At 39.0% G+C, this 27,693-nt stretch overlaps 1 protein-coding gene across 3 annotated transcripts in view; it reads right to left on the reverse strand.

The window, feature by feature from the left end:
• Positions 1-27,693, reverse strand: part of LOC104130600 (sodium/bile acid cotransporter 7) — a 149,524-nt gene that overhangs the window by 98,955 nt on the left and 22,876 nt on the right. For all 3 annotated transcript variants that reach the window (XM_035899205.1, XM_035899204.1, XM_035899206.1), the window contains exon 2: positions 12,089-12,127. In XM_035899205.1, coding sequence (XP_035755098.1) covers positions 12,089-12,127 — 39 coding nt within the window. The remainder of the gene's footprint in view (positions 1-12,088; positions 12,128-27,693) is intronic.

Below are 27,693 nucleotides of genomic sequence, written 5' to 3' on the forward strand. Positions count from 1 at the left end.
AGGAACAAATGCATGTCTCTAAGAAACAGTTATCAGAAATGAGACAGAAATGGAGCTAAGCCTAGGTGCCTATGGGTAGAGACGCATGGAAAAGAGTTAAACATCTGGGACTTATTTGTTCTTATGGAAAAAAAATAACAAAGTAGATACATCCAAAACACAACCATTCATAGCCTCTTCTAATTTCAAATGACTGGTTTGCCAGCTGCATGCCGTCTATCTCCCAGGAAGCACTGGACAGACACTTGAGTATCTGTTCCACTCATTACAACCAAGCTTTCTCAACCATATACAAGATATTTACAGACTATGGACTAGCTCCTCCAGTCAGAGCAGAACTGCTGCCAACACAAATATCACACCCCATGAGCTGATGGGCAAAACAATATTGGTTTGGGGTTTTTTTTTTTAAAAAAAAAAAAAAAACCAAAACATTTTTTTCATGAAAACATACTTTTAGAACTAGCAGATCCAGGAACTAGTTACTAAGAAAAAATCCTGCAAAAGCTGTCCTTTTCTCACAGTCATTCTAGGTGATGAAGGACAGCACCGTGTCCCTGTTCGTGTCTCCCTCGCTAGCCAGATGTTAGGCTATTACAGGGATCCTACCATCCTCTTCTCACAACAGTCCAGACTGAGAAGGAAATCGACTGTCCCTCATGCTGAGCAAGGGCCTCAGTACTGCTCCTCACTTTCTTTAAGAGATTCCATCTCCCAATCCACTTCCAATTCTAATTTATCCGAGAATTAGACCTCCTGCAGATTGATTACTAGCTGCAGGCACCTGGTAAGTCATGACAAAATTAAATTCACAGGCTAGTACAGTTTATTAGCAGGTTACTGAATTGCTGGAAGAAAAGAAAAAACACCCTCACCCCTCTCTCAATGCCCTTCTACCAAAACCCTAACAACCTTCACACTGCCCACATGAGTAAGACACCTGTACATCATGAAGCACAACATCCACGCAAAGCCTATGAAGACCAGAAAATAATGACCTGTAAATTAATACCTTATAACCACTTTGGCAGCAGCATGCTGAAGGGCCAGCCACAAATTTCCCAGTATCTGAGGATTTGTACAGTGACACTACTAACATTCAGCCTCCGTCATTTACAGAAATTGTATTTACCCACAACTGTGTGTTTGCACTGCGAGTTCCTGTAAAACACCTAATTGGCAAATAAGCTTACACTATGGATAGATCTAGCTGCATTATGTACTCTCTTTCCACAGTAAAGCTTACACAATGAAGCAAATTCTGTTAGCTGCTCATCATGTACCGTTAAAAAGATTACAGTGAAAAAAACCCATCATAAACGCACAGGGACCTTCTCCCTAACTGCTGTACTATCTCACACAATAAAATTAATAATTTAGCTATCTGAAATTTCACATGTGCAGGGCACTGCAAGTGGACCAGTGGCATTTTCACTTCAAATTTATATAGTCTTTAGTCAGTATACTTAATCTGCATTTCTAACACCTGCTTCAGTCGGCTGTGAAGTGCGGTGTTATCTATAAAATTTCCTTTCATCTTTGTACTGTCCATCCAACAAAAAATTATATGATGGTGGATAATTATTTGACTTTAAAAAGGATATGAAACTTTTCACATGTTTTTTGATCATTTCTTGAAAGACACACTCATATATTTGACATTCCATTTTATTAAAAGGTTTGCGTTTTTTAAAAACCCTGGCTTTCACATTATTCATGTTATCTAATCCTATGTAATATATTTCTCCTTCAAATAGCTAACATTCACTTTCCATACAGTCGTAAAAATGTGGGAAAGAAACTAGAGCACAATTAAGCAATAAGGCACGACAAGGTGTGCATTTTGAGGCCATTAGTACACGCCTCAAATGCTCCAGGAGGAAGCTAAATGACTTTTCCACTCAGGTGGGCATCAACGCTAGGACCTGTATCACATCACAGTACAAAGTGATACATAAAGAGTATGCAGAGGCGGTGAATCCACATGCAGCTTTAATCCAGTGGGTTTACATCAGGCAAAAAAAGCTGTTCCCAGTCATGCACTGTCTCAGTCAAGTTAAAGACTAGGAGAATAAAGGTATCCACTGAAAGTGTCCAATGTTGAGCTTTCAAGACATCAGTTGAAAATCAGGAAATAATATGAAGTATGGTTTATAAATGGAGAAACAACATCCCAAATTCATATATTAACATACAAAATTTTCTATTTGACATGTGGTGGTCACCACATTTAGATACAAGTAAAAAGAATTATTTTTAATTGGATGTAAAAAATAGTGAATTTTCAAATGCTTCACCCTGTCAGAGCTCACATACAGTCTTTTCAGGGTGTGACCCCCCCTTCGTACAACATACTGAGTTTTTCATAGAGAAAGTCAGATGATCATCAAGTCTGACCTTCCACCAACTAAGAGGGCAAGAACATCATGTAACCAATCTTGTAACAAGCCCTTACACTGAAGTTGACCAAAAAGATACCTTCAGAAAATATTTTAGAAAAGGAGATCTGTGATACAATCTTTTTTTAAAAAAAGTAGAAGCAACAAATAAACAATTTGCTTACTATCACTGGAATGAAGGAAAGAAGATGTTGGGAGGTGAATTTGCTCACGTCATGCCAGAAAGGTGATAAACTGTATGAACAAGCCTGAGTCTCAAGGCAGGCAAAGGAATTATCTCCAAGATGGTTTGGGTTTTGTTGGGGTTGGGTTTTGGTTTTTTTTGTTTGTTTTGTTTTTACATAAAGTCAATATGAAAAACCTATTCCACTGACAGAACAGTGGAATAAGCCAGGTAAGGACAGACCATTAATTAAAATATTTCTCCCCCTTCTTCACAATAACAGTTATTTCCAAATATGCCGTTAAGGATGAAAGCTGTAGGTTGTGTTGATACTTTGAAAGAAGCTAAGGAAAAATAATAATGAAGGGAGCCTCTTAGCAACAACACAAGTACAGCCATTCAAAGAAATCCATGAACTAGTGCTGTCTCATACTGAAGAGTCATGACGGTTTCCCAAAACTACCTTTTAAAAGGCCAACAGTAAATAATAAACAAAGACAAATTTCCAAAGGAAGTTCTAGTTTAAAGATAACCATGCCTTCCTTGCTAGTTGAGTTAAAGCTTTTGACCTAACCTCTGGCACTTTCATTAAGACAGTATTTGTCACCCTGACAGCAAGGGAAACTGTTTCCAGCCACTCAGCTTATAGTAATAATGACATCCCTCTTGGTTTTACCCCAAGAGACTGAGGACTGCCGATTCATGGACTGATGAGATTTGAACAGGCATTGCTAAGTCAGATAGAGAAGAACCACCGAAAAACCCCATCCAAATCCAGGCAGAGCTTTTAACCTGTTCTGGGCCAAAAATATCAAGAAGCTTAATAAATTAACGTGTTGGGGATATTTTTCCTCCCCCGCAGAGTCAACTTAAGGTACAAGAAGGTTAACAGAATGATACAGCACTGGTATTGCTGTTTGTAAGGGGATGTCACGGAACATGCACACTTCTAGAATTCAACTCTTGCTAGCTGCTGAATCCATGTTTGTTGGACACAGAAGGAGAAAGAGCTCCATGCTCCATTATGGATTACTGCATCCATGTAGGTGACTCCTGAGCAGACCAGATGGTATTTTCTAACAAACACAGATACCAGGTGAAACGACTCCTCCCTGCAGCAGCGCTAGCTCAAAGTGCTAACAAAGCAGCAAAAGAGAGGGGTTTAAATACCCTTGTTCCAAATGAAGGGGTGATTTCTCTCCACTCCCCCTTGCCCCAACGCACACTTTTCTAGTGCAGGTGACTAAAAGCTGCAGGACAGAGGGAAGATCATTGCTCCACTTCAATCAGAAGCTAAAACATTTGGGGAGAACATTAACAGTAGATTCTAAAAACATTTTCATTTCTGATTAATTTTTTTAAAAAGAGGGAGAAAATTACGGGGTTTGTGCATTTCTAAATCTTTTTGCAGAGAACATTTGCCCTTAACTCAGGCCAAATGACAAGATGTTTGTGTACAACCACAGCCCTAGAGGAATGCAGTTTAGCTTCTTCCATTAAAAGATACTACAGAGAGGGCAAAATAAAAACCACATTGTCTTTCATACCACCTCCCTTCTCAATTTCTCCTTCATGCACCAACCTACCTAATGTAAAGAACCAATAAACTCAACCATTTGGTTCTCACAGACACAACTAATTATTTGTAAGAATTGTAAATCTCTTGTTTTACAGATAAATTGTTCAAAGTCTTGTAGTGTAAATTTTCACTTTTTAAACAAAGCATGCAAATATTTCTCCAAGTATTTGTCAGAAACAAATAGAGCAGCTTTTCAACGCAACCATTTTTAAAAACTGATTTCAAATAAGTGATATGACATCATCCCATGATGCAAACTTCAGTGACTTAACTAGAAGTCGGACATCTTGATCTTACTTTCTAACAGAACTAGTGATATTTCTTCCTGTTAATTTTACTTTCTTTGTTTTGGAGTAAAAAGACAGGAAACAGTTGCAAAGCAGAAGAGAGAAAACATCACAAACTAGTACCAGGACTAGTTTTCAATATTATGATCTGCACACAAGTTCTGCCCTAGCGCAATTGTTTTTTTCAAGTCATGACCATTAACAAAAATGAAGCAGAACCAAAAAAATTGCCCCAAACAAGTACATTCTTCTGACAAAAACTGTTATATTTTCACAATAAAGACGGCAATGACAAATTCCACAAATTATGTGAGAAGTAATCTTAAACAGACTTTATGCTAAAACTGTGTATCAGCACAGATGTGATTTACACACTAATCCGACAAATTGCCTGATTATATAACATTAAACACATCCATTTCCTTCTCTAGATGTTCTCCAAACAATGGTTACCAAAGACACACACCCTTTTGACCCCGTTATTCATTAGCACTCATTTAAAATAGAATCAAGGTTTTTCTAAATTTCCAGTATTCAACTTCCATTAACAAGATAGATGACTGTACCATAGTCAGTCTGAGGGCACTTTCATTTCCAGTTACCCCACACTATGTGATCAGAAGAAATATGCCAGATCACAAAATTTAAGGTACTTTGTATGCCCAGTTTTAGCTCCTGAAACTTCGCTCTCTTCTACTTTGCAATTCATAAATGACAACTGGACTGGAAGAATAAAGCTGCTTGAACACTCACGTTATCTTTCTGATTTTCAAACACACACACTAAATTCTGCCTCTGAATTTTCTCCAGCAACTTCCACTTTTGCTGCTTGTTTTAGTAACTCCAGAAATGCTACTGCACATATATCCTCAGCTGTTTCATTCCCTGAGAGCCTGTTTCTCCATAAAAACAATAACGGGGCGGGGGGGGGAGGGGGGATTCAACATACTGTCTCAAAAATCAGTCACCAAGTACCACGCCAAGCAAGAGCACTAGATGGGGTTGCTGACCAAAAAAGTAGGTGCAAGAAAAAATCCTTCTGTTATCTGTCATGCGAGGAAGTGGAAAAAGCAGAATCCCAAATATATTTAACTTCAAAAAGATAGTAGTTAATTATTTGGGGGCTGCAAAGAGAATACAAAGAGATACATTTAATGGCCTAGTTATTGCTACCATTAAATAAACTTTCTTGGGGAAGAACTAGCTAGTTCTGCTAGGAGTCTTTCACTCTGCTTGAGTCCCATAAGACCGAGGGAGATGAATTAAATGCTCAGCAGCAAAAGCTAATGGGAAAACTAAGAAAGCACTGAGACCAGCTACACCCACATATAATTTATAAACATTTGACAGCTAATACTTTCATTTGTTGTTATTATGTAGATTTCAGTGGAATTTCCTCTTCGCCATTGAAAAAAAAAAATACAGGGACTCATCACTGGCCTTCTAGAGGATACTCTTTTCTGAGAGTTTAGTAGCACATTTTCTTTCCTCTTTGTTACTATTACCTACCGTCCTTTTCCCTAACATTTCCAAAATAACCAACAGCAGGGCTGTTACTTATTAAGCGGTTCTCGGACAGTCTGCACTGACTGGCCATGTAAATCCCTATTTACTTCATTGGTCTTTTCAAATTAACGGTGTCATCAGACAGACCACACATCATCTCGGTGTTATAATACTCAGATTTCCGGTTATCCCCCTATCTGCCTTCTCTTTCTGATGAACGTACCTTTATACTTATTCCTTTATTATTTTAAAGGAGTTCAGCATTACCCATAGACAAGCAGACTTTTTTTAATTTTGTAAGAAAGATTCTGCATCTGTTTCTGATACCCACTCTGTCAGTATACTGGGATGGGTGCATATGCTTAGCCATCCCTCAAAACAATCATCTATATCAAGGGCTCTTCTCTTAAGCCCACACTAACAGGTCTCTGTCACAGTGAGCTTTCTTACTCTGCCTCGCTTGTCCCAAAATAGTACAAGCTAACTCAAACATAGGTATTAAACTGAGCATGCTATACGCTGGAAGCGCAAATGCACCCTAAGAGTGAAGGCCTACACATTTAAAAATGTTACTTGGCAGACCTGGAAACAGCTCATGATGCTCAAACTTACACTGAGATTTCAGATCAAGCTAGTAGAAATCAAAATGAGGATGTTAAATAACAATGAGAGAACCAAGCACCAGCCACAACACAAGAGAAAGTTACAGTAAGGCAACATAAGTGGCTCCCAAGATTATTTAAATTCCACAGAATCCAAACTCTTCCTGCCAGGTACATAATATCTGGTGCAAAGACTTGCTGCTGTTGAGATCTGCCATTCCCTTCCACTCATGCAAAAACCCACCCTTCAAGGCTGAGGTGGCTTCCCAAGTGGCTGATTAACAGAGAGAACTTGCTCAGGATTTTGAGAACTACCCGAATCAAATTTGGAGCACAGACCAGCAGCACCACTGCGCTGCTTCACAGAGGAAGAGGAGACCACTTCCAAGAGTGCAGTCGCACACCATAAAGCAGCCCGGCTTTGAAATTAAACAAGACTGAATCTAGAATTCAACACCTGTTGTGAACAGACTTCCTGGCAAGATTTTCTTCTGAACAGGTAGCACAGTGAAAAGGGAATCCCAGATGACTGTTCTGCCCCTTTTCATAATGCAAAGACACAATTAAGAGGGAACAGAGAGGTATATAAACATTTGCCTGATTTGAGAAAAACATTTACTATGTTTGTGCTAGAAATAATTAACCAGATAAGGATATTTATGCTAGAACTAACTATGGTAAAAAAGTGATAATAAAAAAACCCAAATTAAACCCAAATCATTCAACATCCATTAAGGTAAAATAAAGTAAATAAATTCAGCCAATTGGTTATTTCCATACGGGTTGATTTCTTTAAATAGTAATGAAATCATTGCTAAAAAATCCATTGTTATTAAAATAAAAAAGTTGGCTCAGCCTACCAAAATTAGATTTGTAAGTTGCTGGTCATTCCCGTAATTAAATCTGTGTCACAAATTTGCAAGAAAAATGGACACTATGACTAATGCATTTACTTGCTGCACTAGTGCTGTCAGGCTGTGTAAATCATTATGCCTGCTAAAGCAGAGTAGATAAGAATTCCATACATTTTCATTAACCAACTAGGCTTTGTGTGTATGTGAGAAGCTAACCTTCACATTCCCTGCTAGCTTTAGCTTTCATCTGGAAGACAAAGTAAATAAAACGCTAGCCTTGACTTGATTAGCCAAGCGGCTGCTCCAAAAATTATTTGAGTTTTTGAACAATATGAACCAGCTCTGTCCCTAGTCAGATAAAACAGCAAAACCATACATACTTGATTTGGACAAAGGAGATTGAAATGATGGGCACCTGGAATAGGTTCCTTCCTCAGACTGACTTATGTAGCCTGGACGCATGCCTCATTTCATCCCAAAAGTTTCAATAGAGGAAGCGAAGCTAATCCAAGATGGCATCATAAAAAGTCTGAACCAACGCTTCCATTTTCAGCTGCCCTTTGCTCTGTTTTTTTCAGGAGTGCAACGGTGACCAGAGCAGAGTCCTCTGAAACCTCTCTCTTCCTTTTGATTTCCTGTCACCACAGACCTTCAGATTGCAGTTACAATTCTTTGTTTAAGGTGAAGCTGATGCTGTTCCTTTCATACTTACTGTTCATAACCCCAAGGCACCAAAGAACCAGACAGCATTCACTCATATCACAAGCTGGGTACTCTCATGAGTTTCCAAGCCCACTGTGTCAAGCGGAAAGATTAATGAGAGGTAGAAAGAGATTAGACAAGGCTGTTTCTAGTCTAGCAGTGCAGAGCATTTTGTGAGGACATTCTCTTTCACGCTTTAGGCCCTCTCCTTCTTCCATGCACATGGCATTATATTGTCACTGCAAATTGAGCTTAGCTCTCAACCGAGCACGTGTCTCTGCTCCAGTGCAAGAACAGCTTCAATGACAGGCTATGCCTTGGTGATCTTAAAGCCAAAGAGCTGAGCCACCCAGGCAAACACCATGGCATGGCCATCAGCACAGCAGGTTTTACAGTAACCTGCCTACTTGCTCTGCACTTTGGACACTAACAAGCGTTATTTTTCTGTTACAGTACAACTTTTAGAAGCAAAATAGAAGTGCTGAGGAAGTATACCATATTAAGAATCTCAACAGACCCATACTTAACATCCCAGACAATTTCTTTAGCCTTTAGGTGTAGAAGCATCCTCTCCTACAAGTGGAAGCAGCTACCTCAGTGCTTTCTATCTCAGCAGATCTTAGCACGCATTTGCATGCTTTACAGTAGCAACCTGGCTGATAACCAAGCAACCAGTATTAGTAAAACGCTAACAGATTTTATTAAAACCCCATTAAGAGGAAAAACTGAAATCACTTATTATGTTCCACAATTATTGTAAACCAACTGTTTAAACGAGGGGAGGAGATAATGATATTAAATACCCAACTCAAAGCAATCCTCTGTGGTATGATTCTAAATATTCTCTTGGCTGAAATTTATGTAAATTGAATTCATCTATCGTTAGTTATTACTAATCTAGCTACATAAAAACACTTTTCTGTAACAATTAGTTCTTTAAAACACTGTGTTTTAATTAGACCTGGGACATTATTAAACTAAGTGTAAATATGTACAGTATCATTCCATGCATTGTTTTGCTTGCATATTTATAGGAATATGGGCTTTGGTGGAGTTTGAAAGGAATTACTTTGTGGCTCGTTGGTAGGTTTTTTTAAATCTCCTTACCAGTGAAAACACCTCCAAATGCTTAATCTAAGTGTATTTCTGCTCACCAAGACACATTTGGCATTTCTACATTTTGCGTATCACAACGTGTTCCTTTTCATCTGAATAAGCTCATCTCAGTATCATTCTAACATTATGCCAAGTCTTTTCCTGCAGACATTTTGTTCCACAGTTTATTTTAATTTAACTTGTCAGGGACCATTTCCTAGTCTAAAAAAAAAAAACAAACCAAAAAAAAAAGATTTAAAAAAAAAAAAAAAAAAAAAAAAAGAGTTAAAAGCATAGCACATCTTTCAGCCCTTTTAAATCAGCTTGCTTCACACTATCACACCCTGGCCCACGGGGCATAGGCTGAGAACAGACACCGTACTGTCCTCCTGGCTTTGTCAGGACTATGCACCAGCGCAGCAACCCGCCCGCGTGCTACACATTGTAAGACAGGGATCATAAGAAAAACTGCAGCCTTGCCGATGGTCAGATCCTTCCAAATTATCTCCAGGACATGTATATGGTTATGGTCACAAAAGTGTATAACTACATCTAAGCCCATCCACAGACAGCACATCATCAGACACTAATAAGAAAAATGCAAATGTGATTTAGATTCATCATGAATTAAAGATATAGGAAATAAGATTTCCACCTATAGCCAAGCCCATAAGTTAGGCACCAATATAAACTGATGGATTTCCAAAACCACCACCAGGACCTTCCACAGGCCAATTATTTTCATATTTTATAGAATAGTTTTGACTTCAAACAAGTGCATGTGTGTGTGTATAAATATGTACTTAATGATTCACTAGTAGTTCACAGGAAACATAAAAAGTAAGCGATCACATGCTAGGGACATTCAGGGGCCACTCGATTAAAGGCCATGTAGACCTACAGCACTGTGAAACAGGTAAACAATGCCAGCTACTTATTACAGTCCCTGGCCTACTATCACCCCATTGCATTTTCAGTCATAAGGTTCATCCTATCAACTGCACAACTAGAAAAGTTTGTAAGAGCAAAGCTTTCAGTAAACATATTTGTGATTTATTTTGTCATACATACATATTCCCTACATAATCATGATTTCAAACAAGGATACCACAATAAATGTCTAAGTATTTGTATGTATTTGTGACTTAATAGTGGCCACTTTCTTTATAATTTTATTATTTTAAGAATCAGTAATTAGAAAAAAATCAGCTGATATTGTGGTTTGATTCTAACTGATCTTTCCTGGGAATTTTTTTAACAGGAATGTTTACTGCAATGCTGCTCCAGGATTTAAAAAAATATATGAATTGAATAAAAAGTGAAATGAAGTAATTATGTGTAATCGGAACTTTCCAATGATCAGTTCCTGGAACTAAGATCAAAACCAAAATCAGGAGTATTACATGAATACACAAACTAGCTCAGCTTCTTTAACTGAGATTTCTTCAAAGAGCTACAAACAGGTCCTAGAAATTAAAATATGTTTATGTTGCTTTACTAGGAGCCAGCATTGTAGTCAGATGCTCTGGGGCCTAAATTCTTATTTGAAGTCAGAAGCCATTCTCCTAATGACAGCTGAACTGAGGCCTTGGGGTATTCAAGTAAACCTCCTGAACTGAAAGCGAGGGACAGCAGAGAAACTGAGGCTCGTGCCAAGCAACAAGAGAAAATGCCACGCACATACACAGGCGTAAAAGTTGCTCTAACACTGGGATTCCACAGTTTGAGGCAGAAAGCACCTTCTGCACATTGGAGGAGAACACAATAGGCGACAAAAAAGAACAAGTATTTGAGAATTGATACTTCAAAGACGCGAACGGTCATCTATGCCCACAAATCTTATGCCCACCCTCCTAACTTTAACCTGGTCTCTCAAAAAAGCAGCAGCACAATGCATAACTTCAAAACGTCATGCAACTTTCTCTCTTTGCAGTACAGCTTTACATACTTAAACTTCCAAACTCCAGCTTTTCATAAAATAAATATGCATGAGTTAGCAGTTTGATTTTAATTTCCTAATTTGAATTCTTTTGTCGTTTACTCATTTTATACATCATAGTCCTCTTTGCTGGGACACAGATCAGAATCACAAATGCATACTTCTAAACACGCACAAATTTTAGTAAAGAACAAATTGAATTATTAGCTGCCTAAATAAATAAAACAATCAGTTACAGTAGCTTGCCTACATATAAAGTAATTTGTATTTAATATTCATTAACGTCTCTCTAAACAACATATCAATAAAAGAAAAAAATCTATTTTTCCTTTCTTTGTAAATATATATAGTCTTCTTCACAGTGTTCTTTTGTAGACCATCAGGCCCACAAATACTGTTTTAGCTTTTTACAGAAACGCTTGTATTTCCAGCTGGATTGACTGCTTTCCCATACCTAGCTCTTTTAGCGTGTTCCTCGGAGACATTGAGTGGCTTCACTGACAGTGAAATATGCTAAACAAATGACATGTCACTGAGTAAATTAGCATCTACTCTCTGATCAGCTGGGTCATGTTTTCTTTTCAAAATCCATGGCCTCTTGATAGAAAATAATGAGTATTTGATGGGCCTTATTAGAAAAATCAATATATTGATGCCCATGCCTGAAACATCTGCATAATAGATTCTGTTAACCCATTAAGGAGAAAATTAAGATGTGTTTACACATTATTAATTTACCATGAGCAGAGCCAATTTATTCACTACTTTTCTCAAGAGTTTAGCAAAAAGAAAAGAAATTGTAATATCTGTGTTTAATGGCACGGTGACATAAATTGAAAGATGATTCAAATTTTTGCCAGCTAAATGGCACAACTCCACTAATGTGAAAAATACAAACACACCAACGATACTGTTAAAGATAAGACTATTAAAGCACTTGCTATAAATACTGCATTACTTACCAAAAAACTTCCAAAAGCGGAATTAAATATAGCAGCTGCCTGAAGAGAGAAAAAGATAGATATCACCAATGGTAAAATAGCTATCGTACAAGAATAAAACATTATTCCCCTGCCCAACAAGCTTTTAGATTCTCCAAATACACATACACGAAGACCATTAGGCAGTTAGCCACTGCTTAAAAAATTGCCAGTGGCCTGTAACTTATGGAGACTGATAGGTTCTAGTTTATGCATTCATAAATAATGTGCTAAAACGGACAAAAGCAGGAGGAGAAGAAAATCCTTGCCAGTAGACTTAAGAGGAATATCCACAAGAACTAGGATATTACAGAGAACCTTGGTCTCACTGCTTTTGCTCTCATTTGCCAGAAACATTTTTATGTATTGACCTATTCATTAAAATAAATATAATCTGATTTAACTAAAACACTGCATTTTCATAGACTTTTAACAATTTTTAACAGCATATTAATCAGGCAAGCAAAGCAATTTAAGTGTTCATCATAATAAAGTATTGATAAATTCAGACATTTCTGTAGTTTGACCAACAAATTTAAAACAGAAACAACAACAAAACAAAAACAAACAAACAAAAAAAAAACCAAAAAACAAAAAAAACACACACACACCACACAACAACCCCACACTTCTGAGGCCAAAACGTCTGATCATTACTTTTTACTCCATAGTCTTCTAAAATAAGAAAATAAACATTTCGGTAATGACTTTAGAGGTGTTTGCGCTTACCTAAATATCCAGGAAATACAAGGTAGCAGTATTATTTCTTAACGTTAACTCATTAAATTCCAAGAAGTTAAAACTCGAGTCTTGAACAGCTTTCCCCAATTACCAAGAAAGAACAGAAACTCTTGTATGGCAGCCAGTCTGATGAAAAGCCACACAGCAAAGGTAAGAGGAAAGGGAGGAGGGAAATCTACCATTTACATGAAGATTTAGAGCAGAGCCAAATTAATCACCCTGGACACTTCCAGCCACAGATTAATAACAAGTGGATGCAAGCGAGTTTAGCAAGTTTGAATAAAGTCCAAAATCAGGGTAGGAGCTGTAGCTGAACCTGCCTTCTGCTCCATAAGAGGATGCAATGAAAATGAATGGGTAATGAGATCCTTGGCTCTAGAGAGCTTAGCTTTCTTTTTCAAGTTCATAATTAATTCAAAGCTTTGATAATTTCATTAGATTCCTCCTCTGCTGGCCCTATCAATAAAAGATGGCACTGGACCGCAGCTCCTCAGTGGCCCAAATACAAAAACAAATGCAGACTGGGAAACCTTTGCTGACTTGCTTACTAACAGGGACAATGGCATATGGCACTCCATGTTGCGGAGGGAGCATCTGAATAGATACAGCTAAATAAAACATTATAGTTGACAGTTGTAAACTACAGTAACATATTTTAACACCTCTTCCTCATCAGCATACCTTTTTTGAACATTAAAAAAAAAAAAAAAAAGAGGCAGAAGTCCAAACACCTCCTCTTGCCAGACATCACAGCTGAAAGCAAGAGTGACTACTACTTAAAACAGTTCTTCAACAAGTGTGAATTAAGTCAGGATTTTCTACTTGTATTTGAAGCTGTGCAGATGACACTTTCACGTGCCAAGAGAGAGACACATCACACCCACGCACATAAACCTATGGCAAGGGATCAGTTTCAATACAGGAGATGTCCTTGTAGGTATCTTTTGTTAATATATCCCTCTTAAGGTTCCTATTATATTATTATTAAAAAAGCCATCAGGTTTATCAAGTCTCTTTGGTATTTGTTGGACGTGTCATTCTTTTACACAGACTGACTGCGTTCAACCACTTTAATCTGATAAAGATGCAGAAAGGTCCCTTCTATTACATCCTCCCTCTGAATCCATGAATGAGGATCTAGACTTCCATTTTTAAACACAATTAAATATCTTTTCCTTGCAAAACAGCCTTTGCTATATAAAACAGTGTATAGCAACTGTGAAGATCCGAAAGCAGAAGCATCTGGGCTCCACTTCTGCACCAGAAGGCTGGGAGGAAACTTAATGGTCCCCTCCTCCCCACACAGATTTTGTGTGCAGAGTAACAGCCACATTTCTGTCTGCTACCAAGAAGTGTATCGCTCACCCTCTTCAGGAAAGCTGGTGAAGTCCACATAAAACGGATAGAGAGCACAAAAAGTACCCCCTTCCTCCCTAACATGCTGAACTCACCTCCCTGTCTCAAAAATAGCCAGTCCTACCAGAAGCTGGCTTCAGGCCAGACTCTGCTAACAGCGGAGGTGAGCCTGCCAGACCACGGCCAGTAACGCAAGAGAAAAAACTTTGGGGCCAGGCAGCCCTCAACGCTTTTCCCGGTCATTTCAACAATGCACAAAGAACAAAGCAGTAGCTGGCAAGAACTGATACACTTAGAAGGACACTGTGCACCTAGTTTTAGCCACACCAGTGGCTACCAATCCTGATTTAAGGACCAACTAAAGACATGAAAGTTTTTTACTTAAAATATGCTGTAATTCCATTTCCGGGAGAAATTTTGTACCTGGAAAGGTGGTAAGGAGAGATACTAGATGGTTCTGGTGGTATGTATTTTGGCCATCAACAAGCTTCTTTTCCTTCTTTCTTCCTGACTCACCAGGAAGATTTCTGGGTTGTGTTTTTTGGGGGGTTTTTTGGTTTTGTTTTTTTTTTTAATATTCTCAAGCATAGAACAGGTACTAAGACAACAAGCTTGGACAAATTTTATGCTTCAGGTATTCAGCCAGTCATGTGCAAAAGTCATAATTCACGACTGGTCCAGGGGTACACTAGTTTGCAATTTTTAATTCCCTTTCTCCAAAGTGTCAGAGATTGTCCATGGCAGATGATTAAACACTCATTATAGGCAAAAGAAGGAAAAAAAAAAGAAAAAAAAAATCAGGAAGACCATAAATTAAGCTATAATTATTCAGATGATTTGCCTCAGTGAGGGAGGACTTACACATGTTGATTACTCTATTTGCAGATTTCTTTATAAACATCTCTCCTGCAAAATAAACTTGGAAGTAAATTTTTCTCATACCCACAAACCTGGGGCTTATATTTGTGATTCTGGTTCAGCTCAAACAAACTGGTAGTAAACTGAATCAACTGCTCCAATTTGTAATTAAACGTACCTAGTAGCATGACCCTGTAGAATTTAAACACTCTGTGCTTCCAACTCCCTTCTATCAAGAGGGATAATATTGCCTACATACCTCACAGGGCATTGTCAAAATTAATTCATTGCTTAAAAAGCACTCTGAGATCCTTAGAGGGATGATACAAATAAACGCTAGTGCTGACACATGATACAGCTAGGCTCTTCATTTTCTATTTGAAACATTTATTAGTCACTATTATTGTATAACTTTTTTTAGCGTTTGCTCCTTTTGTGCTTCAACAGATATCAGACCATCTGCAGTCAGCTTAAATGAAACAATAAAACACAAAAACATTTAGATGTCCTTATAATACTCCAAGTTCAGATTTGCATGTGTTTGCAAACCATTTATTGCACTTACCATTAATATGAGGGGAGAGTTCTCTATAAAATCAATGGTAAGATCCTTTCAAAAGGTAAATGCATAGCTATGCATTGAAATGCAAGGTCAGACCACATTCAAAAGCAGCAGTAGTCACAACCAGACCAATTATTCACGTCTACATCAACTCAGAGACAACAAAGACTGAAAGTCACTGCCAGTACTCTTAACAGGGCTTGTACAGAAGAGCACGTACACCTCCACTTGAGTTTAAAGTAGTACACACTAGCTCCACTAAACAACAAATTTACCAGGTACAATTTCAGTCAACTCAGTATGGCACTGGGCTTGAGGGAACTCTCTCTCGCTGGTTGACATTTCCAGAGAGGATCAGCTGGCCTGAAGCAATCTAAAGTGAGAAGTAACCAGCCCACCTCTGAAGGAAACCTATCCGGCAGTACTTGGCAGAAACTTTCCTCTTCCCATACCTGAGCCTAGCGCAAAGCTTCAGCCCTTCATCTCCTACCTTATCCTGGTAAATATCTACAGAAAACACCACTAAGATTTGGAACAGTGACAGGAACAAGATCCAAGACGGTCCTTGTAGGACCAAAGGGTAGAAGAAAAAGGCAAAGCCACAACCAAGGGGCTGAGCGCTTCTCTGCAGGTGGGTACCCAAATGCAGCAGCAAGTACACACAGCATTCAAGTACACATGACTGGGCTGCAAATCAAACAAGCACGCTAAGGTTTCAATAGCATTATCTACAGAATACATTCTGAACTCTGTTCCGTTTCCTTTTATTTTTGGTAACAAACTAAACTATCTTGGAACTTATTAGACTTTTGATAATAATATAGCAGGACTATATTAAAGAAGAGGAAAAGTACGCTGGCAACATTTGGATCACCTGGGTTAAAAACCAACTTTTTATCATTATCAGCAGGATCTGAATGAAATTGTTACGCACAACTCAACTGGAACTACAATTTCTTTTACTGCAGAGTCACAGGGAAACAACAGTGCTTTATATGTGGGCCATATGAAAAAGTGAAAGGCTTTTTTGCCAATATGTATATACTTTTTTAACTCTAAACCATTTGATTCTCAAGTGTCATTTGGCAGCCTTTAGGGAGGTAACCTTCCTAACTGGACTTAACCCTATGCTTACACAAGGACCTGCATCCCCCAGGCACCCCACAGCCAAGAGAGAGCATGGTACGCACACCATGACCTGTCCAGCCCCGAGCTGTCCCTGCTCTGTGGAAAGGACATTCCAGGGCCAAGGCCACAGATGCAGAGTAACAAAATTAAATGGCCTCAAAACATCTCAGAAGGAAGCGGCTTGGGCATCACACAAAGCTGCTCTGTGTATGCCTGCAGTTACCTGCAGTTAAAACTAGTGGGATATACAAGTCAAGTACCAGGCATGAGCCTAAATACTCTATTCAACACACGTGGCACAACGAAGAGGAGAGAAAAACCTGGAAGAGTAGAAAAGATCTGGAGAAAGGCAAGGACTCTAGCAGTGCTACTGCAGTAGAGGGCAGAGAACACAATGTGGTAGTATAACATTTTACAGTGTCCATGTTATTAACGCAAAATTTAATAGAGCCACGCCTCCTATTTGACAGGGAGAAGCAGGAGAAAAGAAAAAAAAAAAAAAAAAAAAAAAAAAAAAAAAAAAAATACTGAAGAAAGTGATGGGAATGGTTTGACCAAACAGGACAGAAAAGGTAATTTTATCTACCCAAAGAGATTAGTGTAGTTCAAGAAGGTGGAGGAAGAAGGCAGGATGTCAGAAGTAGCTTGAATGAGTCGGCAGAGTCCCTTTAAACAACTCCTTCAATCTCCTATTTAAAAATAAAATCTCATGTGAGCATTACCACAGCTCAAGTCTTAACTGCTGTTTCCATTAATAAGATGTTACAGCTCTGTAGAAAGCTATTTGCCACAGCACTGTTACTGCAAACAGAATATAAATATACCTAATAAGGTTTAATCTGTGTTGCTGTTCATAACTATTCATCTGAGTTCAGACAGGAAAAAATATATATATTCAAGTTCCTGGTTTTGAGCACTAAATTGAATCAGGTGTCCTCTTCTCTTAAGAAAATTAAGTTGCTTTTGTGCAAGCGTGTTTTAATGAGAACAGAGCCTGCCGACATTGATAAATGGGAATGACACCAGAGAGAGCATGTAAGCAGGACAATATGTGCATGTTACAGTCTTACAGGCTATTTTTCACTGACTATCCTGAATGACTTCGCTGTTTCTTAAGGGGCCTATTAATCTCAAATTTAGTTATTACACAACGTTTATTTGAACATATATTCTGTGGATGATGACAGTTAATAAAGGAAATCTTTTACAAGCTGTATTTTTACATATTGTTCCAACTACAGCTCCCAGTCATTCTACTGTATTGATGGAATAACCTAGTTATGATGCAGCTTTAAAAAAGGCACATATATTCAGATTCTTTTCTAAGCATATGGGGACTCTTAAATAACTGTTAAAATGCATATAAAAATCCTGCTACAGCATGGCAAAAATAAAAGAAGTAGTGTTAACTGCTCAACAAAATCTCTGACTGCACAGCTACCCCCTCGAAGGCAAAGCACATGCCTTTTTAACACTCCAGCATCATCCCTGAGAAATAAACAGGGCCTAGATTTGACCCTTGGAGATGTATATACACTCCGTATTGAATTCAACAGAAGTTGCAGTATGCATCTTATACATGAGTTTGGCCCCATGTGTTGTATATGTCACAGGGCACCTCAAGAATAGTATTTCACTAAAAAAAATATACAAAACAAAACGCAACAACAAACCTAACCAAAGAACAGACTTTGCTGATAACTAAATTTTGAGTCCAAAGAAATCTTATAAAAAGGTGAACTGATGTTCAAAAAGTCTCTTAAAAAAATACTGAATTACTTTTTTTAGTAGAGTGGAACTGTACACATAATCTTACCATCTTAAAACAAAACAAAAAAAACCCCAAAACACAAAAAAAAAAATCCCACACAACATTAAACACAACACCATGCACACACAAAAAAAAACCCCTACACCCACCAACCAAAGAAACCCCAGAACACAAACAGAAAAACACACCAAGATATGGAGCGGATTATGTTTTTATCCACTGCCATGTTCCCTGTGGCCCAACTCAATTTGTTGACTGTGAAAAAGATATCACCTAATCCCCAACCTGCCTCTAGAGCTGTGCTGACAATATGAAAACATTTCTTTATTTCAACAATGTTCAATAACCATCGGATTTATGGAAATGACGCTGAAAAGGCACCAGAAAATAAAAAAGAATAACCAATATGCTGGTTGTTCGCATTTCAGCGGGGGGACATCATCCAGAGAATGATGTACTCTAAAACACCTCGTTGAGCTGTGGATCCAAAGCTGCCCACACTATGGATTTGTTCTGGGCTGGCTCAGGTTGCCATCTCCCAAGAACAAGTTTGTGCTGCTTCAGCCAGGCTCAGCATTCTGCCACAAGCAGTGTACATAAACAAGCCGGGGGCTCTGCTGGCAGAGAGTTATTGCCTCCTACCTCCTACTAGTCAAGTTCGTTCTGTCGAAAATCAGTCTTTCACTCTCCCATTTTTGCAGTTCCTCATTACCAACAGGTGGTGATGGTTATAATATTTACAAATACAAAACCATCCATCAAAAGGATGGCAAAAGGCAGGCCTTTTAGACACACTTATTTAGTGTATTTGGTGCTCTCCATTGAAGGATTTCTCCGTTTCACCACTAGTTTCAGCAATACTGAGATGGAGAAAGAAAAATATCTCACTTTCTTTCCTTTCGTCAGAAACTGTAACTTCTCTCTACCGCGAGCAACTGGCATGACTCAAGGGAGTTCTGGAGGGGCAGCACAGTATTTCTCCTCCAGCAGCAGTAGGAGATGAAGACTAAAAACCAGGAGAGTATATACATTAAAGGCTTTTTCCAGAGAGTAAAAGCAGAATGTTAACATCTGTTAGCAATTCAAATGGCAAACGTTAAGCATTCAGATCTCAGGAACATTTGTGTGTCAGTCTGCAAATTTCCACCAATATGAATATATAGATTAGTAACAGGAAATCCATGCTGAGCAAAGGTTGGAAAGCAACACTGTCCTGTATGGCTGGATCCTTTTACTTCAGATTACTTGTGTAACCAAGCAGAATGAAAGCAAAAGCCTTTGTCGTCAGTATTGGAAAGATCACATGAAGGAAGCCAGGAGGGAAGAGCCTCTTATCTCCACATTGAAAGAACCGAGACTTGGTGTCTTTGGGTACAGAAGAGATGACACGCTTCATGAGACGTAGTGGGCAGTGCCTGACCAGCCCAGGCTATAGGCTGTACAACGCTGAGTTACTTTGTCCATAGTTCCTTTGCTTTATCCTAAATGTCATAGATCCATCCATACCAGATGCTTATGTGGCCGTGTAGCGTACAAAACTGGTGCGATGCTCACAAGGCCTACCAGGGAAAAAGGTTTATCTAGTCCCTATCCAGAAACACAAATGTAGGCAACATAAACCTTTTGCAACCTTATGTCTATTATCCCTTCAGGATGCCAAGGTGAAGAGAGATTTCCCCTTTCTAACAACCACGGTCCATTTCCTTTCGACAGTGAGAAGGGCTGTCAGCAGAGGCAGCCACCAAGACTCTCTCCTCGCCCTTGTGTGAGGCAGTCCTTGACAAGCCATGCCCCAAGCCCAGCGGTACCCTGAAGCTGTAGCTTAACCTTCCTGTCCTCCCATCAGCTGCAGTACAAACCACAAAATCACACGCATAAGACACAGTGCCTTCCAGTGTTGGTTCCTATGCCACACACCCCAATGGAGCAGTAACCCAAACATCTACAGTGGACTTATGAATACCAACATGAATAAACAGAGGCAGTTTCTCTTTTTCTCTCCTCTACTTAAAAATTGTGAATGCAAATATTAAGATTACTGCCCAGTGCCAGTGTAAACATTCAAGCAAGCAGTGATTTAAAACTGACAGACTCTTAACAACATAGGCTTTCTCATACTGAGCACATATGTGCTTAACTAGCCGCAGACTCCATGCTCTAGCATCTGACCTACTCCTCCACGAACTTCATACAGCTCTGCCATGCCAGAAAGCTCTTGGTTCCTGGGAGGGCACATAGCTGAACTTTTTGTATGTATTTTTTCTCCAAATGGAAAGCCCATTTTCATAATTTTCCTAGACATGGGAAACAGAAGGTAAGTTCCCCCTTCTACCTATGTACTGTAAAGTATAAACCTTAGCAGCCATACATTTGACCTGTGCAACAGACCATGCTACACAATTAGAGGGCAAAAAGGAAAGAATCTACTGACACTTTGATATGAAAACTACCCACAAACCTTGTGCACATCATGTATTTGTTACTGGCTCAAGGCTTACTACCTTAGCAGTGAAGGTACTGGCACTCGCACCAGAACAAATGGACTGCTGAGCAATGATTTAATCAAGGATCTTCAGCTGAACAGCAGTATACAAGTAACACTGCCAACTTTATCCTCTCTTATGGTCAAACACTTCATAACTGTAAGTGACTTTCTCTCTAAAAAAAAAAAAAGAATTACTGTAGAAGGTATCCTCAGAAGGATACAGAGCAATAACAACCTCCAAAACATACTTTTATTTAAGTTCACATTTTCTGAGATCTTAAGCTGTGATAAAAACACTTAAAGGTCTTGTCCCCTGATTCTCCTGGAGACACATCATCCATAACATGATTAGAGGTCTAGTTAAACAATGCATCCCACAACTCCAAAGAGTATTACTTCCCTGCTGAAGTGAAATGAAAGCACAAGGCCACTTTTTAAAAGGTGCCCTTTGCATTAAGTGTAAGGCTGTGCCTGCACCACTATTTTTCTATAAATATCCCACTGTCATATTGCTTTCTGGGCAGTTAGTAGCAGAACCAGACATTTTAACTGCTATGCCATCCAAACCAGCTCAGAATGGCATTGTTATTTAAGTCCTTGTCACTACTACCACCGGGAACAGCTTCACTATCAGTAGTGCAATGCCAGGAGATGGGAAATAAAATGCTAGTGCAAGGAAGGCCACAGCTTGTGGAAGCTGGCTGAAGTACCAGCTCTGTAAAATAAAAACTAAAGTAGCCCACTGCACAGATCTATGAACCCCAATCTTGGGAACTCACGTCAGAACGTGTCACAGGTCACAGTTAAAAGATACAGAGATTTGCATCCCATCAACAAAAGTCTGTCCGTATCTCAAAGAAGTACAGTTACTTTTTTTTTTTCTTTTAACCTAGCCCAAAGGTTAGGCTTTACTGTAAACCAGTATTGTATGGTACTGGAAATTCCCTTTGTATGGGCCCAGCCAAAGCTCTGTCACAATAATATAGCATGCAGAGATAGAAAGGGAAGGGAAGGAAAAGCAGCATTCTATAAGGAAGAGACCAGCACTATAGCCACCGCCTGAAGGTAAAAAAGGAACAACCTTCATGCATGCAACTGCATTCTTTTAAATGCTGCTCTGATAATTCTGTCATCTAAATTAACAATACATATAACTATAACTAGAAGTTACACATACACACAGTGAGAAAGTGCATAAACGTGCATCTTTACATATCACATACACCCAAAATTTGCCCAAGGAATTCAGCAGCAGATCAGTAACAACTGAAGCTCCAAGCTTTTTTTTTTTCTCTGAAAACAAATTAACTACAACATTGGTATTTACTACCACACTTCCTTTGAAGCATGCCCAAAACATCTTTAAATTCTAATCAGTTAGTTGCCCCCATTTTCCAGGAGGACTGCTATACCCTGTAATCCAAAGGGGGTGGGGTAGGGGATCTAGTCTTCATTAAAGTGCAAGAATTAATACTCAAATGCCGATCAAGTCTGGGTCAGGGACTTTATTTCACAACTACTTGGCCAGCAGTAGGAATACATCATGAACTACAAAAATGCTGAAACTGTTCTTCAGAACTGTCATTCATATAGACATATATTTTTATTACATAAACATGTAAAATACATAGCGACTCAACTAAATTAAAGACATTATTACTTCCTTGAAGTAATTTACTTTATTCTCTAATGGGATAGAATACTATATAACCACTACTTCTCTGAAGAAGAGGTGGAGAGAAAACATTAAAACCTATGGGTCTCACATACAGAATTCTACTCACGTGCAGTGGAGAGCAGAGGCTCACCAAGAGCTGTGCTGGGTGCGAGCCTAAGAAATGCACAAGCTTGTTTTACTGCAAAAGGTCACAAAGTTGCCATCTGCATTGAACATGCTCTTTGTGGCAGCATTCACTGAGCTTCTACAATTTCCATTTACACCCAGAGTTGGCTGAAAACTGGAATATCCGGCATTAGGGATACTCCAGTATTTAAATATTTGCTTTAAGCCTAAGTACCACCCCCCGCCACCCCCCTCACCACTTCTCATACAACGATTGAGATTTTCTTTTTTAACCATTTCATTTTGGAATTTTGCTGCTTCCAGCTGAATTGCTCTGGTGCCTAGTGGAAGATGGCCTCTGTCTGCACAAAGCTTTTCAGCTGGTTCACAACACAGCACTGTTATTAAATTCTTATGATGTACAGAGAAGGCACAGCCAAGGAGATCAGTTTATCAAGAGAAATGAAAGCATGGAGCACCCAAGTTACACTGAAAAATGTAGACGACGTCAAAATGATTTGTTTGCAAAACTGACCCAGGTTAACCTGACCTGAAACAAAATGCTTACATACAGATTTTCCTGAAAGAAAGTGGAAACATTTCTACAAAGTCTAAATTGCATACACAGGGGGAAGAAAAAAAAAAAAAGAACGGAAAAGTTCCCAACTCAACATGGTTTGTTGTCCAACTTCTGTATTTCTAAAGCAGCTACTAAAGAACTAGCATATACATGCATATACAATACGAAAGAAAAATAAAAATGGAATTATTGGAAAAAAACTCCCTCAACTGGAAAACGCTTCTTTTATAACATGTGTCTATTTTCCAGCATTTTGTGATTAAAACTATCTTCTCGCCTTACTGATAAGCTGTAGAGACAAGGCCAGTGCATTCCATTTTGCCCACAGAGAACTTCAAGGAGAACTAAATAAAGAAATCAATAATTTTGTGTTAAGTACAAAGGCTCCAACAGAATACAGATATTACTACTACCTATTCCGTGGTGGTTATTCATCATGGGTGCCCAATGAAGCAAGGGGCGTGGAAGTAAAATTGTACTCCGTTATGCCATTTAAGCCCAGAACATCCTGTGCCTACCCAGTCAGACCAAACTTAAGTTTGCAGAAGCAATCTAGATCCAGAATTCTTTCCCACCTTAAAGTCCTTCAGTATCATAAGATGCATAAGTGGATAAGACTGCCTGAGAAGCACATCCATGACTGCCGGCTCAAAAGTGTAAGAGCTGCTGATCTTCCTGTACAGGAGGAGGTCCTGATGCCAAGACAGATACACCTTCATAGCAATGCAGAGTAGCAATACATGTCAACACAAAACTAAGGGACAGAATTGGGATATGCAAAAAAATAAAAGGTAGAGACAGACTCTGTATACCAGGCCATATCACCATCATCATGGGGTGAGGTGGGGGGAATCTGTTATGGAACAGATTTTCATCTCTCACATATATTCATTCTAAAACCGAGTCATTGTTTAGTCAACTCTATTGCAGAAAAGACCTCAGAAGAATATCACAACACAGTTACCACCTCGTCAAATCAAAGTTCAATTTGCTCTAACACCATAACAAATATATTTCTGTAATCCATACCTATCTCCTACTCTTGTAGAAGTATCAACAAAATTCAGAGTGATATACTTATCTACAATATATAAAAGAATCATATCACCGCTATAAGCCGTAGTGTAGCGATATAGTGGCAGAGCATGGAACAGTAATCAAAGTCCTGAAAAATACACCATTGTCAGCATTGTACACTGGTACCACTGTATTATAGCACCTTGGTTTAAAATAAATCAGCCTAAGTGCCTGCTTTGGTAAGCACTTCAAATTCAGTGTACATCAGCATTGGGGGGGGAGGGGGCAATGCACAAAGAAACAAATCAGGAAACGGGGCTTGTAAATAACAATTCAATTAGCAGATTTACATTACTCATTTCCTAATAAACTTCCTATCTGCACCTACGTGCAAACCCTCCTGCAGCCTTCCCCCCGCCATTTGCATATCTGCGCAGGCCTGCTCCTTTTTTTCCGGCGAGCCCCTTTGCCCTTTCAATCATGAAGTATATTACTCCGCTGTCAGAGCAAAGCAGTTCCTAACAACGGGGAGCTCAGCTGGGATAGGAAGAGGGCAGCAGGCTCAGGCATTAACATAATAATCCAGCCGCGTTCCCCCAGGCCCTCCGGCAGACAGCATATTAGGTAGGCCTCCTGCCCAGCCAGGCGGAAGCCATGATCACCTGCCCGCCCCTCAACCTGTAGCGGTGGCCAACTGACCCCCCACGAGAGACAGGCACCCGTTTTCCCATGTCTGCTTACCGTGCCTGCTCCTCATTTACGGTTTGAATGTACCTTGCCCTGTCATTTCCAGCAGACTCGCTCCTTGGCTTTTAACTTCCGGGAAGTCGAGGGTTTTTAACGGGACCTGCCACTGCTGCCAGCAGGAACCAGGCCTTGAAACAAAATTTCAAATACGAAGCACTGCTCTCCAACCTTCAGCCCTAGCTTTCCGCTGCATTTCTCCCTGAAAGGAGGAACAGGGAGTAACACCTGGAATGCTGTTACAGTTCTGGTCCCCACTATACAAAAAAGATGCGGACAGGCTGGAGGGGGTCCAGAGAAGGGCCACCAAGATGATCCAAGGACTGGGAATCATGCTGTATGAGGACAGGCTGAGAGAACTGGGTTTGTTCAGCCTTGAGAAAAGGAGGCTCAGAGGTGACCTCATCTCCATCTACCAGTATTTCAAGGGTGGTTATGAAGAAGATAGAGACTCCCTTTTCACAAGGAGTCACATAGAAAAGACGAGGGCTAGTGAGTACAAGTTAATCCTGGGAAGATTCCAACTGAACATGAGATGAAAATTTTTCACCATGAGAACAGTCAACCATTGGAATAATGTCCCAGGGGAGTGGTTGACTCCGCCACACTGGACATTTTCAAGACGTAGCTGAGACAGCATTCTGGGCCATCTTGTTTAGACTGTGCTCTTGCCCAGAAAGGTTGGACCAGATGATCCTTGAGGTCCCTTCCAACCTGGTATTCTATGTTTAAAAAAAAGAAAAAAAAAAAGGAGACATAATGCCTTTGTTATTTCTGTGCCATGCCATGCAAGGAAACCAGTTCAGGGTTGACTTGCTTATTTTTCTGGGGCTTGCAACACTGGAGGATCTTCAGCTGCAAAGCTATTTTACAATCATTGGTGTAAGGTCTGCCAGCACACAGGAGACAGCTACTAATTAAGGAATAGAGCCTGTGACAAGGTTTCAGCTGTACAAACACTCATAGAAAAAATTTCCAAGACTCACTATATAGTGCCAATTTCAGATGCAAGACCCACGAAACCATCCCATTTAAAGGCGACTTATAATTGTACTACTCTTCCCAACTAACATTTCTTAATATCTAAGAAATATTCCTGCATTTCAAATGCTTTGGGTAACAAACTACAGCTCAGAATACTAATCGCAGTCCTTTAAATAAAGAAAATGTTTGTATTTATTATGCAGTGTATTTCAATGCAGTTCTCTTACAAACCCTTTTATTTACAGTATATATGTTGCTTGTACAGATTACAAGCTCAGGTACTTAGCAAGAAAGAAGAATAATAAATACACTTGCCAGTAAAAGACAGTATTTTCCTCATATTATACAAGACAATCTCAAAGACTACTAGGAAAAAAGCCTTTGGTTCTAATACAACTCTTAACTTCATTAAAAAATACATATTCTCTAATTCCCCTTAACAATGGAATGCACAACAGAAATGTAATACAGTCTTATTAAAATCATATTTTGCAGACTGTGCAAAGCCAGATTTACTTGATCATTTGTGAAGCAGAATTTCCCTAACCTCATTAATTTTCATTTATCTAGCCCTCTCAAAGAAGGGAATTTTCAGAAGCAATTTCATATTTTATTTTAAATGCTTGGTTGTTATATTATCATTACAAAGAAGTGTAATGCATAGTAATCCATGTCACAATAGCCTGTCAGAGAAAGACGATGTAAAATAATGTAATTTAAATATTTTAGAAAGCAACCGTTACAGAAGTTCTGCCTGTTACTATTCCTCAAATACATAATAGTAACAAAACCCACATATAATGAAAGTCGTGACACATTTTGAAAAAATTGCTTACAAGCAATTAATTTTCACAACGTAGACATTCTCTTCTGCCACCACAGTCATGATAACTTCTTAGCAGCATGGCCCTCCAAGCTGAGAAGGCAGGCACAGTTAAAAATAGCCCTTTGCATTACATTTATTCTAGGTCACCAGGGTCACCAATAAAACACTAGGATAACCCAGGGGGTTGCAAAATATTTTAATATAGTCAAGAGTCTTCTTTACACAGCCACAAGCTCATATATCTACTATGACTCGATTTAGACTTTTAGGACCTGCAATTTAGAGTGGAAAAGCTTTGTCAACTATCTTGTGATCCTTCCAACCATCTCCTTTGCCCCACAAACCAATTACCATCACACTGGTGATGCAGAATTGAATAGCACTTGGAACATTAACTACAGCCTTTCTCCTTCAACAGGTCTAAATATAAATGACTTTGGTTATCTATAAACCAGTAAAAGGAGCTGACATTTTTAATTACAATAGACTAGAAGAAAAATCCCTTGAACACTCGTAATCTTCTAGAGGTTTGCTCTAATTAATTTCCTTCCTTATCCAAATTATAGGTCAAAAACTCCACAAATTAAAGTAACAGCAAGTTTTACAAGATACGCCAGAAAAACAAAAATTCAACAGCAAGAACTTTCTACTAAGAATTTGAGTATAATCAAGTAATCAAGTAGCTTGTGCTGTTGGTGGCAAATGCTTTGTGCTTACAGACACATTGCCAGTGGACGACAGCAGAAAGCTGC

Source organism: Egretta garzetta, unplaced genomic scaffold (genome assembly GCF_000687185.1).
Source record: "Egretta garzetta isolate BGI_Z169 unplaced genomic scaffold, ASM68718v1 scaffold258, whole genome shotgun sequence".
Taxonomy (NCBI): domain Eukaryota; kingdom Metazoa; phylum Chordata; class Aves; order Pelecaniformes; family Ardeidae; genus Egretta; species Egretta garzetta.